Genomic DNA, 18,152 nt, shown 5'->3' with positions numbered 1-18,152 from the left:
ACTTGAGACTGAAGGATGCCTACACATATGGACAAAAAGCAGCCTTCTGGGAATTTTCTGTGGCCATGTAAGACATCCCTGATACTTCTTTTTTTTTTTTTTGTGGGTCCAGATATTTCTGGGGTTCCCCCCATTTCTCTCTCCCCTACCGCCGGGCATTTATGGCCAGTTTTGGGACTAGTACAGCCACATGTCTGTGAGGCGAACAGTTGGTTCCTAGTCTTGTCAAAATTGCCCATCTTTGATTCAGAAGACTAAATGATCTCCAGTTCTAGTTCCAAATAACAAGCTGTGCCACTTTCAATTCAGGTAAAACTGTCAAGAGTTAATTCAGGTATGCTTTCAGGCCTGACAGAATGAACAAGATTTCATTTGCAACATTTTAATTATATGATTATTGCCATTTATGACAGTATTTTCCTCGGGTTGCCATAAGATATGTCTGGAGTGGATGATAGCCAACACTGGAATGAAGGTGAAATGCTTTTATACCTTTTTTTTTGCTTTCCCAGGATGGGTCAAAGACATTCTGCTACCTGGGCACAGAAGGAAATTCCTTCCTCCTCGGTGCAGAGTATCCAAAGCCACTCACAGTGTTGTTGCTGCTGTTCTTATCAAATAAGATAGAAAAATTCCACCTCTCTTCAAGCTTGAGATGAATTTACAACCACGGTGAATAAAATAATTCATGATTTCCTACATTATTGACAATCAAAATGTGCCTCCTGAAGTGGCTGGCTAAGGATAGGGCTGGGCCTTCACCTTCTTCTGAATTCCACAAGCAGTTTCTACCTCAGTGGAAACTGTCAAGAGGCAAAGCAGCAAGTTGAATAAATTGGACCTGTGGATTTCCTGCTTCTGCACTAGAAACTTCCTCTCTTTTGTGGGGGTGACTCTCACCGTGAAGAGTGAGGTTCGCAGCTTGGGGGTCCATCTGGATCCGGCGCTCACCATGGAAACCCAGGTGGTGTCAGTGATCCGCTCAGCCTATTTCCATCTGTGGTGGATTGCCCAGCTGCGTCCCTCTCTTGATGGTGGGCCACTCACCACTCTGGTCCATGCGCTTGTAATCTCAAGATTAGACTACTGCAATGCACTCTATGTGGGGCTACCTTTGAGATTGATGCAGAAGCTTCAAATGGTGCAGAATGCGGCAGCCAAATTTCTTAGTGGGACGAGAAAACATCAGCATATTTCTCCCACACTAGCTGCCTTGCATTGGCTGCCCATTTGTTTCCACATTGATTTCAAAGTGCTAATGATGACATATAAAGCCCTAAATGGTTTAGGACCTCAATATCTAGTGGAATGCCTTCTTCCACCTAGATGTACTTGAATCACTCACTATAGCCAGAAAAGATGACTGAGGGGCCTAACACTGAGGGAGGCCTGGAAAGAAAGAACAAGAAACCAGGCCTTCTTGGCAGTGGCCCCTCGACTCTGGAACAGTCTCCCATGAGGGGTTTGCCTGGCTCCCTCGCTGGGTGTTTTTAAGAGGCAACTTAAGACCTGGCTCTTCAGGCAGGCCTTCCCTCCTGTCATTACTTGATCTTTACTTTTCTATTTTTATTTTTCTGTCTTTACTTTTTCCTTTGAGCTTTATCTGACCATCTTGAATGATAATATTATTGTTGCTTAAATTGTTCTTTTAATTGCATTTATGCTATTTTTATTGTAAGCCGCCCAGAGTAGATGTTGTCTAAATGGGTGGGGGATAAATTAATTAATTAAATAGAAGATGCTTTGTGGCAAAAAAAAAAAAAGACAGACTGATATAATGTGCAATTGTACTGTAAAGCATTCATGTTTTGGTGACGTCAGACAGACTCAGCATGGGCAGACAAAAACCTGGGTCTCCAAACATAGATAGGCAGAATACTAGTTAGTTCTGAGCTAATTTCCATACATCTCTTAGGAAAGGGACCTCTGGGTTAACTGGAGAAAAAAGACAAGAAAGAGATGTTTTCTTTCATTTTCTAAGGCTTTACGTTAGAAAACTTCTGATATAGTATAAATGATCTGGAATTCCAAAAAGAAGTTTAACAAAACTATTGTATTTTATTTATATTTCCTCCTTTGTATTACCTGTTTGACTCTTGCACGCAAAATCACCTCACTGATAATCTGGCATCTTCACTTGCACCTGTAAATTCACTTTATGCTTTCATGATTGATGATGATCATAATGACAATGTGATAAAGTAGTGCCACCCTACACAGATCTGGTGAATGGTGATGAATCACTGATACTGATGACCTAGTGGTGTATCTGATGGTTCTCTTTCTTATCTGTACTGTTTCCTGATGATGATGATATTAATTTATATAATGTGGCTGAGGATGTGGTGTGGATATTGATAAATGATGTAAACTGCCTGCTGATTATGATTAGATGGTCTGTCACCTTGCCCTTTGTGAAATCATTTTGAGGGTTACATTGAAGGTTCTGCAGGGCTTAACTTGTTCTGATGAACACTGAACTAAGAAGACTCAAAAATATTCAGGCATTTTTGGATTTATCACAAGGGTCAACACCCAAAAGACCACAAAATGAATGAGGAGATTCTTGAAAGAACCCAAAATGAAAAAAAATGAATACAATCTGACATCTGCCACATACCCATTCCTAATCTCTTAACATAATGCTACAGCTGAAATGTTGCTAGGACTTAAACCAACTCAAAGTATGGTTTTATGGGAATGAGATAGTCCAGTCTTAAATTCTACAAACAAGCCTTTGGCTGACTTTTCATTAATCATCATCATCATCATCTTAGAACTGCAGACCTGGAGGGGACCCTATGGAACATCATGTCCAGCCTTTGTAAAGCTCTGTTTCTTCACAAATTAACTGAAATGGGACAGAGTTACATACTCTCTTGGCAAGGATATGTTCCCATCCCAGGCTATATTTACTGAAGATTGGTGAGAAAAAAAATAATTTGAAGATATGTAGATGACACTGTTTTATTGACAGAAACCAGCAATAACTTGAAATGACTTCTAGTTAAAACAAAAGTTGAAAGTGCCAAGGCAGGATTGCAGCTGTATGTTAAGAAGCCAAACATCGTGACTACAGATGAACTGCACAACTTTAATGCTGACAATGGCGAAACTGAAATAGCAGAAGATTCTGTATATCTTGGTTCAATTGTTAATCCAAAGGGACACTGCAGTCGAGAAATCAGAAAAAGACTGAGATGTGTCAATGGAAACTAAGACCAAGATCACCCACACACTCGTATTCCCAGTCACTATGTATGAGTGGAAAGATGGGCAGTAAATAAAACTGACAGAAAAATAAATTATTCATTGGAAATATGGTGTTGGAGGAGAGGTTTGGAGATACCCGGGGCTGCCAGAAAGTCTAACAAGTGTGTCCTCGATCAAGTCAAGCCTGAACTATCTCTGGAGGCAAACATTATGAAATTGAGGCTGTCCTACTCTGGGCACATCATGAGAAGGCAAGATTCTCTGGAAAAGATAATAATGCTGAGAAGAGTGGAAGGTAGCAGGAAAAGAGAAAGACCAAATATAAGATTGATTGACTTCATAATGGAACCCACATGCTTGAATTTACAAGAGCTGAGCAGGGAAATCGCAGACAGGACATTTTGGAGATCGTTCATTCATATGATCACCATGAGTCAGAGGTACTTGATACAGTAGCATGTAACAACAACATAATGGTAACTGTTCTCATATTTTGGGCATGTTACCTCACTGCAGAAGGCAACAGTGCTGGGAAAAATTGAAAGCAACAGGGAAAAAAGGAACATGAAATGGATTGACTCAGTAAAGAAATTCAGGGTCATTAGTTTGCCAAGACCTAAGCAAGGTAGTTAACAATAGGAGTTAAACGTTACTTGCTCATACCTAACAAGACCGTAATTATGTTATAACGTGTTCAAGAAACAGTAACTTGTTAACTTAGCTGATTTCATATCCATTCTAAGTTCACTTAATTTAGAATCTGAATACTTTTGCTTCCAAATTTAGCAAAAGATACAGAAGCACTAGAAAGAGAAAATGCTTTTAAAATTATCTTTCTCAGATTTTATTTATTTATTTATTTATTTATTTATTTGATTTATATCCCGCCCATCTGATACATCTATACCACTCTGAGCGGCTATGGTTTATCTCTCAGTCCTATATACTCTTGCCTTCGACGCTTTTCACAAAACATCTTTCTGGTACGCAATAGCATCACTGCCTCTAGTAGTTAATACAAGCAGTCCTACACAGAACTAAAAAAACATGCTTCCATGGAGTCAGGCACAAAATAGCATAATGACTGAATGGCCCAGTGTAGCTGTTTTAGCTAAAATGTTCATAATCTTAAATTTACCAATTGCAAGGTAATTAGAGATGCAGAGCTATCATAGAGGAGCACACACTTTCTATTCCTGCATAGTTTAATTTCCTTTTGTTAGAAGCAATTATCAAGAGGTGTTAGCGAAGCAGCAATTTTAGATGACATAAAAGGCATAGGAATTGGGAGAAAAAAGCCCTAATTATTTATGATAATTAAAATAATTTTGAACTATGGTGGGCATTTCTTTAATAGCTATTGCATCATAAAAGTCACTATACAAACTATCCTATTAATTGTCTTGAATTATTAATATAATGAAATATCGTGATTGTAAAAGGAGACTTGAAATGGCAGCTTTACTGAAACTATAAATCCATGATTTACAGATGGGCAGAATTTCAAGCAACTTTTGTTAATGCTGGGTGCTGCCATACTGTTGATCACTGGCAGCTATAAAAGTTAATAAAAGGTTCTCTTTGGCCTTTTCAAATGAGGTGCAGAAAGCAGAAAAGAAATACTCATTGCTAGCAGGTAAGAAAAGGTTTCACATTATTAAAATAGATTATTTCTTTAGGAAAAAAAAACTTCAAGAGGGATAAATTACAAACAGTGTCAGATTATTATAACAGAAAAAGACCTGGATAAAACTGCTGGGTTTTTCTTAGCTGATTTACTCTCTTTTCTCCAGGAGCCAGCACAGTTTCTTGCTAAGTTTATCATATTTTAAGTAGAATTTTTTTACTTAAAATTCTGGTTCCCAGATGAACCCTGAATGTTCAAAAATTGAGAGTACAGAAATCATTATAATAATATAACAATAAGACTCTTAGAACTCCAGAGCTGGAAGGGACCCTCTGGATCATTGAATCTATCACCTGTCAAGAAGGCCCAGTGGGGAATCGAACTCCCAACCTCTGGCTTATAGCCAGAGACATGCCAGCCTCGTGGCGCAGTGGTTAAAACGCTGTACTGCAAGCTAAAACTGTGCTCACGACCTGGGGTTCAAATCCCAGGTAGCCGGCTCAAGGTTGACTCAGCCTTCCATCCTTCCGAGGTCGGTAAAATGAGTACCCAGCTTGCTGGGGGGGCAATGTGTAGCCTGTATAATTAAAAATTGTAAACCGCCCGGAGAGTGCTTGTAGCTCTATGGGGCGGTATATAAGTCCAATAAATAAATAAAAATAAATAAATAAACCACAGCTAGGGCCAGTATACATATAACCACTGCAGGCTCATACATGAACACTGCCACCAAGAAACATCACCTACATATGATATCAGTCCTCAAATCCAGATTACTACTGTGTTACTATGAGCAAGTGGCAGAGTTACAGGGCGCCTCCAGAAGAAGGCAAGGGTAAACAATTTCTGTACATTCTCTAACTAGAAAGGGTTGCCATAAATTGGAATTGACTTGATGGCACACAGTTATTATTGTTATAAATCAGAAAACTGAGAAATGACCTACGCAGAGAACAAATAATTCAAGACAAGTCAGTCAAGTCATAAATTTTAGGACAAGTGGCAGTTCAGAATACTGTCAAAAAAAAGCTTTCTTTTCAGTGGGTTATGCCTCTACTTTGGAAATATATGTAGATCAGCTTAGGAGGACATCCCTGCTAACTGAACTGAGTACAATTCCTGAAAGGAGAGAGAGAGAGAGAGAGAGAGAGAGAGAGAGAACCCCAACCGCATTCTACACAGTTGTTTCTTTGAACTGGCATGCAAAGAACATTTTGTGAATGGTAAGTATATGCAAAATAAACTGAACTCCCCATTTTTTAAAATATTAACTAGGGTTGCCAGGTCAACAGCATCCCATTTCCCAAGATTTCACAGCCAAAACCTGAGAACAAAAAGTCTGTCTTTGTCATACTAAAATCAGGCAAGCAAGGGGCCAGAACTTCCAGTTGATTTCAGAAATGGAAACAAGCAAAATGCACATACATTTTGTGCATTTTGCTTGTTTCCATTTTCCAAGTGCATTAGCCAAGGTAATATGGCAATACAGATCCAGAAAAAGGGGAGGGGACATTTTTCAGCAGCTAGCTAGCTGTCAAAACATACCAAGCAGCTATAAGGACTGCTACCACTCCTGCTAGGGAAACAAAGACACTCTCTAGACCAGTGGTCCCCAACCTTGGGCCTCCAGATGTTCTTCGACTACAATTCCCAGAAGCCTTCACCACCACCTCTGCTGGCCAGGATTTCTGGGAGTTGAAGTCCAAGAACATCTGGAGGCCCAAGGTTGGGGACCACTGCTCTAGACCATCTACTGCATACATGGCATGGAGCTTTTCTAGTACTATACTGTTTTGAGACTTGTAGAAGGCTTAATATTAACATTAATCCACAAACCTTGTGCCACTGCTACCAGGGTTTATGCAGCAAGATTTTTTTAAATGAATTATTAGGTGCTCTCCCACCTTCACTCAAAAAGATACAACATACCCAAGTGCATGCGCTCAATGGCATTCTGCCCAGTCACTTCTGGCTTCAGGTATACAGAAGTATGGCATATCTAGAAATATTTTTGTACTGAGCCAGTGAGTGCTAGTGCCAGCTGGAGATGAGTATGGATGGATGCCTACAGTTCCCAAAGCGGTATAGTGGATAGAGTGACAGACTGGAGAACAGGGTCCTAATCCCCACTCAGCCATGGAAACTCACTGAGGAAGTGGAGCAGGTAAAACTACTCCTTAAATATCTCACTTAACTAGGCTTTAAAGTCACTTCATGCACAAAAATCAAAGATTTTCCTCCTCCAGCACTGCCCTCTACAGATTTGGTCTACCTGATGGGATGCCTGGGGAAGCACAGCAATTCCCTGAACACAGCAATTCTCAGATGCCATTCCAAGACCTGGCAACTTGTGACAGTCTGACCATTAAAATTTGAGTCAGTGGCACAGGCTGGAAAAGAACAACTGAAATTTTACACCTCCCCACAACACTGAGCTTTCACATATTCATAACTATTATGTTCTTATCCATTAGCCCTGCTTTCTAACTGAATACCTCGGATCAGAAGTAATATGCTGCTGAACACCAGTTGCTGGGGTCAGCTGCAGTGGAGAGGCATTGCCTTGATGTTCTGCCTGAGGGTTTCCCTTGGGACATCTGGGATTGGCTGCTATAAGAAACATCATGTCGAGTCAGAATGACATTTGGTCTCATCCAGCAGGATTCTTCTTCGCAGTTCAAAATTAAATGGATGACATTATGCTGAATATATACTATTGTGTACCTACATGAGAACATATAAAAAGTCATGCTGGATCACCGTTGAAGTTTATCTAGACCGCCATTCTGTTTCACACACTATGTCAAACTAGATATCTTCTGGGAAGCCCATAAATGCAGGATTGTTATCCAGAGGAGCAGAGGTGCAGCTAATATTAGAGGCAATATTTCAAGTGCTGGAAACTTTGGCCCTCTAGATGAAGTCCATTGCTTTCTCTGTCTTGAATCTTCCCCTGTTCAGATTCAGTGGATGAATTATTAGCTTTCTGTCATAATATCTTATGATCCACTAGGCTAATTGCCTACTTTTCTAGACCACACAGACATTTTGCTATCAAGCTAATCCAACTATTTTGCAAGCTACACAATGAGGAGGAAATTGTTGCAGGTTGAGAATCAGAATAATTGGCAGACCTACAGAAGGAAGCCTGATTACGTTGTTCTGTGACTGGTTCCAGCAAATGATAAATACCAAGGGCATGAGTCAGGCGAAGCTGAGCACTATTCATTTTTCACTGATTTCAGTGGGAGATATTTAAATGTGTGCTTAGAGTTGCCACTAAAATAAATAGGGCTCAATAGTGACCCACTTTGACTGGATCAAACTACTAGTTAAAATGACATGGAGTGTGGGAGAGGAAACAAGAACTCAGTGTATACCAGGTATACACTCCAGAGCTGACTTGTTTCCAGGAGCTAAATTAAATGTCCCAAAGCTAGCTTATTTACCTTAAGTTGCATTGTTACAAGACCTAAAGATTTTTTCAATTGGCTTTGAATTATAGACTATAGGGGAACAAAACAGAAATGCATCATGTTGGTCAAAGAGGGGGAAGCTTCGGACAAGCGGATTCAGAAGAGTGTGAAGGAGAAGGAAAACATTAACCTCAGGGAGTCTGGGGAAAAAAAAGCAAAACGCTAGAAAATGGAAAGGGAAGCCCTGGAAAAAAAAAAGAATAATCATGGGGTTCATGAAATGCAGCACTACTGAGACAGCAGTATAAGACATCACCATTTATACTATTCTCTGTATTGCCCTTTTAAATGAGTAGCAGACAGAATAAATAAAAGCAGAATTACAGGGCGATTCATGAAATAATAGTTTGTGCAGCCAATAAAGGGCTCTCCTCCTTCTTGATGGGGAAAATCCTGCACTCCTCTCTCTGCCTCAAACCTAGATGTACGTTGTTGCAAAAGGAAACATTTATTATGTGTAATCAGGAAGCATCTGATTCCCCGCCTCCCAGTTCTTAATGAATTTTAACAAACTATTTGTTCATTTATAAACATTATTTCCTATCATGCCAGTGACTAAAAAAGGAAGTGTGATTTATACATTTCATGCCTGGACACATGTTTCCATGAATGGGAAAACTGAATATATTCAAAGAAAAGAACTTCAGTCTGACATAGAAGACATGTAACTCAGAGTGAAACTACATGGTTAAATACTGCAGAATTTGCTTTGCTTATAAAACAGGTGAATCTGAAATACTGTATTTTTTACTGACCACATGATGCAAAAGTCAAATTGGCCCAGCCCTCTTTGCTTCCAAAGCAGCTTTTTTTCCCCTCTCTGCCACATTGGGGGGGGGGTTCTACTTTTTCAAGCTGGAAGGATTCAAATGGACTTTTCCCCATATGGTAGTTGTGGTAAGTTCTTGTAAAGATAGGAAGCGTGATTCTAGGTGGTGTTTTGGTGATATACGCAGTTGAGTGTGATGTTCAAGATGTTGGGGGAAGAGACATGAAAAAGCAAAGAACCATGATTATGGTTCGTTGTCAGACTACTTACATTTTTTAAAAAAAAACATTTTCAAATGTAACATGGAAAGTACTTCACAGTCTCAGAATATAGAATGTCAAAAGTCCGAGCAGGACATTATGATTCACCATTCAGAATGATTCCATATGGGATTACCATTTACTATAACCCAACCTTTATTCCTTCCCCTGACTTTCAAAGTAATGCATGCAAGAATGATCTCATCTCTGTTGACAAATGTTAATGTAACTAGTTTAAAACAATATGTGAAAAGAGATTATTAGAGATGGGGGTATTCATATTCGTATAAGAATATCCCCCCACAGGTGGAGACAATGAGGGTCTGGCCCAATGGGGCCATATGGTCCACTCACAGGTGTGCAGCTACCGTGTCCACCGCAGAGCCTTCCAATGGCTCCAGAGATTGCATTCGGTGAGCCAGTCTTCAACCTAGCAGAGAGGTTTGTTATCCCACATCCTGCCAGGAGTGGCGAGCTGAACATGTTCTCCAGAGCCATTGGAAGGCTCCGCGGCAGCGGCAGGCTCACAAGTGGACCATGGGGCCACACCCTCGTTATCTCCACCTGTGGGGGCATATTTGTATTCATGTATGAATACGAATACCCCCATCTCTAGAGATGATGCAAGTTCTGCACAAGTTACTTGAAAGTAAGGGGAAAGAGTAACAGGAAGGGAAAGGTTATGGAATCATTTGGATGTGTGAATTATGATGTATTTTGCAAAATTACTATTCACACTTTTGATCGTCTGTACTATTAGAATGTTAAGAACCTTTCCATGTTATTTTTCTATAGAAATGTTTTTGGAAAATGTCATAATCTGAAGCTTTAAATTAAAAAGGACCTTCACTGCAAAGCATTAAAGTATCAGCAAAGAGGGAGGAAGGAAGGAAGGAAGGAAGGAAGGAAGGAAGGAAGGAAGGGAGGGAGGGAGGGAGGGGCTGTGTGATTCTGGAATGTAACTTCCATTGCAAACTAGAATGAATGGTGACCTCCTGAATTAATCCTCAGCCCTTGTTTGAACAGTGATTTGCAATTTTACATGCAATACAGGCTGCAAATCAAATCACAGTTGCTTCCTAATACTGTGGGCATTTACTTGCTAGAACTTTTTTCAAAAATTAATTTCTTATGTTTTTAAAATGTTAATTAACTTTAGTTCTGTGGGTGTTATACAAGTGAAGTGACTGATTTGACTGGCTCCCCAAGAGAGAGTTTTAGGGTTAGACTACATGTGACATGGAAAATGTGTGGAATCTTGCAACTTCTATAAATTTTATACCTTAGAACCAGAATAACTGATGGAGGGAAGGAATGAGATGGCAATGGAAGTTGGTCAGGTCTGTTATACTGGGAGAAAGATGGGCTTTCAAAGTTAAGTTTCCCACAGGCTGGAGGGGGGTTTGCAATGTTATCTTCCATTACACTGCAAACACGGTGACTTGCAGGATCCATATTAGTGTCATGTTCCCAGGGGGTTTCAACAGGCAGCAGTTTAATAAACCAGTCCAATATCAGAAGTCCAGAAGATGCAAAGCAAATACCAAAATGCCAAAGCCAAAACACAAACCGTAGTCAGCAATCAGAATCCAAAGCCAAGGGTCCAGAGAACAGGGTCCCGGATAAGCAGGAGAGTGAATGCAAGCCCAAGTGTTGACTTGTTGCTTCCACAAGCTTGCAAGCCTTTGGGTGCAGATTTTATAGCAACAGCAACCATCTAAACACCTCATCCTGCTAAAACTCAGGGCTGGTCAACCTGATGTTCCTATGGGAAGCATTCATGCGAGCTTCAGATCTTTGTGTCATGAGTCCTTGCCAAAGTTTCTCCCTCACTCTGGCTACTGGGGGAGGAGAATCTGGTGGTGATTCAGTTGCCTGCGACTCTGATTGCCCAGCATTCTCCTCAGCCATAATTAACCCCTCAGATTCCAGATGTTCTTCGGCTAAACTCATGACAATTAGCCTGGAAGAAGGGTAGGTTCTGGGAAGAGGAATGCCACAGGCTGGAATGGTAATCTCCCCACCACTGTTCTGTAATAAAGTTTTGAAATGTTGTTGTTGATATTGTTGTTGTTGTTTTGGACTACAACTTGAAATATTTCAGCATATGGATTCTCAGAGTTGTAGTACAAAAACACCTACACTCTACACTGAGATATTTGTCTCAGTATGCTACAGATACATTGATGAACCCAAAGAAGCTCATATTTCCTTTTAAACATAGCTACATTAGCGACTGCTCCAAGTGATTATCCATTTATTCGCGAAGTTCTGATTTCATTGGTGCCACCCACAACAGATGCAGGGTTCAACTTGCAGCCCCTGCTCTTCATGTATTAGTTTTAATACTGGAGTGCTTCCAGTTTATCTCAGTGTTAAAGTGCAATGGTGCTATCCAGGGATTCATATTCAGCTGACATGAATCTGAAGACATAAATATGGGAGCAAATAATGCAACCACATCATGAGGCACTAGATTAAAAGCTGACAGAATTCACGTAACAGTGACATCATCAGAAACTGCTCAGGATATCATATTTCCGGAAGTACAGCAAATGCTACACTGCTAGGTATGTAAGAACTGAAGGGTAACACGGTATCCACGCTGTAATGCATTTCGTCCTCCCTTCTTTTGCTCTGTGAAGAAACCATCACAACAAGACACCATCTAATGGAAGAACTGCCCTCATCAACAGATGGAGTAAACTGCTTCTTGGCACCATTAGGCAAGTTCAAAATAATGTGTGCCTTATCGTTTCCTCACCGCCCAAAGGCAAAGCAATATTTGTATGACAAAAACAAACAATAAAACAGAAATATTTTTCTTCATTAACAAACCAGATGGTTTTTCATGCATGAATCAGGCATTCACAGCAACCGTTTAGCAACACTTTCACAGCGTGATCCCAAAATGTGCTTGCTGGATTAAGGAGTCAGAATAAGTATACAAATAAGCAACATGTTATAGAACGTGACATTTTTCTTACATCACAGGTAAGCACATCATCTTAAATGTATAGCATATTTTTCTACATAGAAATCCTTCTTTAGTTTAAGGGTTTAATGAGAGGCACTAGATCATTGCAGTATATTTCAAGGGAAACCATGTAGTGATTTCCCAGTTCCATGGTAATCTGTTTAAGATTGTTATGTGCAGGACTTGCTTAATCACACCATCATTTAGAGCTTCCTGATTCCACAAATTTCAATCTTTCATTTTTCTTTTAGGTATTTTGATGGCTTTATTTATGTTCCAGGTACATGTTTTCAAAAATCACCATTTTTGGCATTTAGCATTAAATTAGGAAGTTACCACAAATGCAGTTTAACGACATGCTGAAAGAATTGTTTTTTGATCAGTTGCTCTGAGATGCATTCCTACTGACGTTGTCTTTCAAAAACGATGAAAGCAGTCCAAAGGTATGATTAACTTCTTAGTCCCTGCAATTTCCTATTGCTCTATTTGCCCTAGATTTTGGAATTGACTTCCTGCCTCACTGTAAAATGCATAGTTGCTCAGCTTGTTAAATTGCACAAATTCATTTTTGATCACAGTTATCTTCTATTTACTACATAACCAGCGAGGTTAATCATATGCTGAGGCAATTATTATTCTACACACATACACTTCGTGCCCACAGTACTTTGCATATTTTACACACTATGAGGCTATGTCTGTCATCTCACAAAAATACAGCGAGGTCATTCCTGGAGGCCAACAGCGTCCTCCAGTTCACACACATTAATCCTGGACTATTTACTTGGGCTTTCCTGAAGACCAGTGGAAATACACAGGGAACATACAGGACTGTATAGTATCAATTATTCTTATTACTGTCCAACAGTGAGAAACAACAACAATAACAAGTAAAACACTGAGGGTGTTTTATCTAGAAAAGCAACTCTCCTTGCATTGCATATGTCAGGGAGCCCCACATAATAAAAGAGACAGCGCTAGTCCTGACCCGAAGGTCCACCCATTAGGAAGGGACACTTAGAGAAAGAAAGACTACACAGGGAGATCATGCTAATTGGATATATTCCTGGAGATGTGCACCCAAAACTTTTGCCCTGCTTATGTCTTTCTGGATGAGGCTCTGCATCACTAGTTGATGGAAGCAGTGGTGCATCCTCACTGTCCCTTTAATTGCATGGACTCTTTTTCCACGTTGTCTGTGTAAAGGAAATACCATCAGAACACTTTGTCGGAGTTTGGGCATTTGACTCTGCCTGTAAACGAACACTGGAGCTTAGAAATTTCCCCTTTTGACAGAGAACATTCTGATTTTTCTATCTAAATGGTTAATCCCAGTTCTTCCAAAACAGATGACTCTGCCCCAGTAAACTGAGTTATCCCTAAAGAAGCAATGTTTGACCTAGAATTATAGCTTTGCTAATACACGGTAAATTAATAGCAAAATATAATCTTGAATTCTTTGGATGATGAAATCTTAGTTCTAGTTATTCATTTCTTAATTAGTTTTATGTGGTTATTTTATTTGTTTATTTTTAAAGCTTATATTATACATTTCCTCCAAAGAATTCAAAGCAGAATACAACATTAAAATAAAAAATAGCCAGAATCTATTGTTGTTCACATAAGATTTGCATAACTTGTCATGGCTAACTGTGACTAACTGATGAGGTGCTGGGATGTATCTCAGTTGCACAGTTAGGTGTACAAGCAGGGAATTCATCAAGATGCACCCTGGCACTTTGCCACTTAGCTGTGGCACACCAGTATGATTCTAGGCAATAAGATGTAAAACCATATTAATGCATATATATGGTAAACTGTGCCAAATGAGTATACTAGAAGAAATTTCTCATTCCATTCTCTTCAAAGGAAAAAAATAAATGCATGAACTGAAAGGAAGTTGATAGCATACAGCACATATGCTTCTAATGGTAGAAGAAAACAAACAGGATTTCCCCTTTCTGTTCTAGACTATATAGACTGATCATAAAAGTTTAGGCATATTTGCCTCTCTGTATTCTCCTACTGCAAGATCAACTTATGCAGCTCAAAGCATTTACATTTTAATAAGTTTGCAAATAGAAGCAAACTTATATCTACTCCACCCCCCCCTTTTATTCCTGAGGTAGGAAAAAAGAGAAAGAAGAGTCTAAACAGGCCAGGGCCTGTCAGCAGAGGTGAGATAGTTTTGATGGTCTTCACCTCGGACCATAAAGAAATGTTATTCACCCATGCACAACATATAATTCATCCTAAGTGGCAGCAGCCTCTGCTCTGGAGAAGCCTTTGACTGAGATGCCTTACAAAGTCAATTACTCCTTATTCTCAGGGAGGCGGGGGAATCTGGGCCAGAAGGGGTGAGATGCCTGCCAGGAAGGCATGGGGAAATTTGCTTTGTGTCAGCCCGCATGATACAGTATCTCATTTGTGGATAAATATAAATCTAGGGGGAGGAGGCTGTTTGTGTGATTTTTTTTTTAAAAAAGTGCTATAAAGTATACCTTCCAACAACATTCCAGTTCCTTAAAATAAATAAATAAATAAAAAACCTGAAATAAAATCAAGACTCTGTTAGAGGGCTGCCTTTCCTGTTTCTGCAATTCCACTTTCATCAAGAGCTTCTTTAAGGTAAAGCAACCTAGTGGTTTACAGCCTCATTCCCACATGCTCTGCTATGGAAAATGGCAGAACAACTTAAAGGTTTCGGTACAGATATTTACCTAAATAAGGACTAAACCAAACCAAATTTAATTACTGGACACAACCGTCACTGTCGAAAGAAGTATGGAGAAGAGCAAATAAAAATTAAAATAATTTTCATTATCATGTCACCATGTGTCGTTTTAGGGGGAAGAAAGAATCTAGAGAATGCCCCTAGTGAAAAATAAAATAAAATAAAATGGGAAAATGTCAAAAAGAGAACATACTGAAATAAATAGGATACTTATTGTTGAGAAATGAGGCTCAATACATCTTAAACAAATGCTAAACCTTGGAATTTACTGCACCATTCAGGCAATTTCATATCTCTCATTTCACGCCACAACAAGGGATTTTGCATACTCTATATGAAATACATGAGGTGGTTTTCTTTTTTCTTTTTTCTTTTTTGCAGTAATAAACTCCATGCATGCATGACAAATCCAAGCATGCAAAATGTTTAACATCCCAGTTCAGAGATACTTTGGGGACAAAATCCGATTATGAGTTATATGCCACAATAAATAGGGCTCAGAGTTTCATAAAGCAATTTATAGTTCATAAAAATGACAAAATGTACCTGTCAGACAGAACCCGGAGAGCAGATCTCTGTGCTGCCTGCTGGAAGGAAGGGCAGAGATGTTTATTTTGTACTCTGACTTTTAAAATATGAGCTCAATCAAGACTTTAAAAACTGTGTCACATGCACTCTTGTCACGTGTCCAAATTTTAAAGCATTAACAAGTAGAAGTAAGCCCCAACACATATGGATATTTTCCATCTACAACATGTAATAACACTTTGTTAAGAATGCTATAAAACCAGAGAACTGTTAAAGCACCGCGCAGACCTTTAAAACTGAGCGATCTTATAAAGAAGATTAAAAATAAAAGCCTTGCAGGAATTAATTCCCTTTCTTCCCACCATCTCCTTTACCATTAGCATCCTCCCATTCTTCCATAGAAACAGACATCACAGGTTTGGGTCCGTGGAATCTTCTGTAGTTAGTTACTGAATTGTTCCTTTAGCAAACTGTGAAAGAACTGCTGCAGACTTTCTAAGGCAATGTTGTGATTCATTGCTGGCAAGTTTTGACTGTACGGCACACAGATCAGATGAATGATCCATTGATATTCTACCTCTCAGTTGTTGACTACTGAAAGTGATATGTTAATATCTTAGCGTGCTAATCTGTGGAATAATAATCATAGCCTCTCAAATTTAATTGGACATTAAAGCTTTCATTGACAAACTAGCTTTTTATTTCTTTACTGTCCTTTTGCTGAGATAAATCTCCAAGAAAGTACAAACAGGAATGGCTTCCTCAGAGTAACAAATTGGATATTCCTTATGTTATGATTAGGGAGAGGATTTCTATGACATTTCATATTTTCTCTGCAACCTACATTTGAACCCATAAGTAAGTTCAAACATGTTTATGAAATCTGGCATTTCTCATCAAATTACTCATAAACGTGTTCAAGTACACCCATAAGCTCAAACATAGGTTGCAGGAAAAAATAGCATGTCATAGAAATCCTCTCCTTAGTTATCTTGGCTAAACGTTTGGTCTTGGTTATAACCTCCTGCATTCTAGAACTTTGCCATCTTGCTTTGAAACAGACCTAGTACAAAAGAATGACTCACTAAACAGCTGTCTCAAAGCCAAAGATATATACATCAACATATAACCAAAGATGTCCAATTATTATAAATACAATAGCCTCTGCTATATTTACTTAATTTTCAATGCACTCAAGGAAAAAGAGGGGATACATGTTGCTAGATCTTCCCATTTTATTGTCATGCTGGGACATAGGTTAGTGAATACCCCTGAGTATATCAACTGAGTTTCAAGGTTGAGAAAGCATTTGAACCTAGGTGACCATCCTGGCCCAACAATCTAAAGATAGTCTTGGGTATCATTTCATCCCCAGCATAAAATTACATTTTTATTCCTAAAGACCACATCAGCACGTAGCTAAATCTAAGGTAAGATATGTGTTGGTTCTGCTGGACTTCTCAGTGGCTTTCAGTACTATCAACCGTGGTGCCCTTTTGGCCTGGTTCTCCACAATGGGACTTAGAGGCACTGTTTTATGGCGGCTCCAGTCCTTCTTGGAAGAGAGAACTGAGAAGGTGGTGTTGGGGGATTCCTGTCCAACACCCTGGCCACTGACCTGCAGAGTCCCTCAGGGTTCTGTTTTGTCTCCTATGTTATTTAACATCTACATGAAACTGCTGGGAGAGGCTGTCTGGAGTTTTGGGGTTTGGTATCCCCAGTATGTGGATGATACCCTACTCCATATCTCCCAAGTCCCCACCAAATTCTAGGAATCTGTTTCAGCTTTAGATATCTGGCACTGTATCAGCAATGGACTGGATGAGAGTAAATAAACTGAAACTTATTCAAGAGAAGAGAGATGTTCTGTTGGTCAGTTGAAAGGCAGATCAAGGAACAGGCATTCAGCTCGTGCTGGATGGAGTTACATTCCCTCTGAAAATACAGGTGCACAACTATGGGGTGCTCCTGGATTCACCTCTGAGCCTGGATGCCCAGGTTTTGGCAGTGGCTAAGACTGCATTTGCACAATTACAACTAGTGTGCCAGATGTGTTCATTCTTGGAGAGGTCTGATCTGGCCAGGGTGACACATGCCTTTGTTACATCCCAGCTAGAATACTGAAATTTGCTCTACATGGTGTTGCCTCTGGATAGTGTCAGGAAACTTCAGTGGGTCCAAAATGTGGCAGTCAAATTGCTAAGTGGGGCTGGTTACAGAGATCACATTCCCCCCCTCACTGCCCGGTTACAGCAGTTCCACTGGCTGCCTGCTGATCCATTTCCAAGCAAAATTCAAAGTGATGGTGCTAACCTATAAAGCTCTAAACGGCTTGGACCCAAGCTATCTCAAAGACTGCCACTCCTTTTATGAGCCTGCTTAGGTGTTAAGATCATCAGGAGAGGCCTTTCTCTCCATTCCACCACCTTCACATGTGTGTTTGGTGGGGATACAGGAGAGGATCTTCTCTGTTGCTGCTCCCAGTCTTTGGAACTCCCTCCCCACGGGCCCTACCTTTGCTGTCCTTCTGCAAGCAGTGAAGACCTTTTCTTGACAAGGCAATTTGCC

The 18,152-nt window shown here is 39.8% G+C and overlaps 1 protein-coding gene and 1 long non-coding RNA gene across 10 annotated transcripts in view; one reads left to right on the top strand and one right to left on the bottom strand.

Moving 5' to 3' along the window:
• AFF3 (ALF transcription elongation factor 3) overlaps positions 1-18,152 on the bottom strand; it is a 309,887-nt gene that overhangs the window by 64,095 nt on the left and 227,640 nt on the right. For 6 of the 9 annotated variants that reach the window (XM_072994485.2, XM_072994484.2, XM_078390318.1 and 3 more), the window contains one exon: positions 15,603-15,643. In XM_072994485.2, the coding sequence (XP_072850586.2) occupies positions 15,603-15,643 (41 nt within the window). The remainder of the gene's footprint in view (positions 1-15,602; positions 15,644-18,152) is intronic. The other 3 variants (XM_072994483.2, XM_078390317.1, XM_078390315.1) reach the window with 1 other exon arrangement.
• Positions 1-18,152, top strand: part of LOC140705756 (uncharacterized) — a 56,395-nt gene that overhangs the window by 7,598 nt on the left and 30,645 nt on the right. The window lies entirely within an intron of this gene.

This window comes from Pogona vitticeps, chromosome 3, assembly GCF_051106095.1.
Source record: "Pogona vitticeps strain Pit_001003342236 chromosome 3, PviZW2.1, whole genome shotgun sequence".
NCBI classification, from domain to species: domain Eukaryota; kingdom Metazoa; phylum Chordata; class Lepidosauria; order Squamata; family Agamidae; genus Pogona; species Pogona vitticeps.
This window is presented reverse-complemented; position numbering and strand designations above follow the sequence as displayed.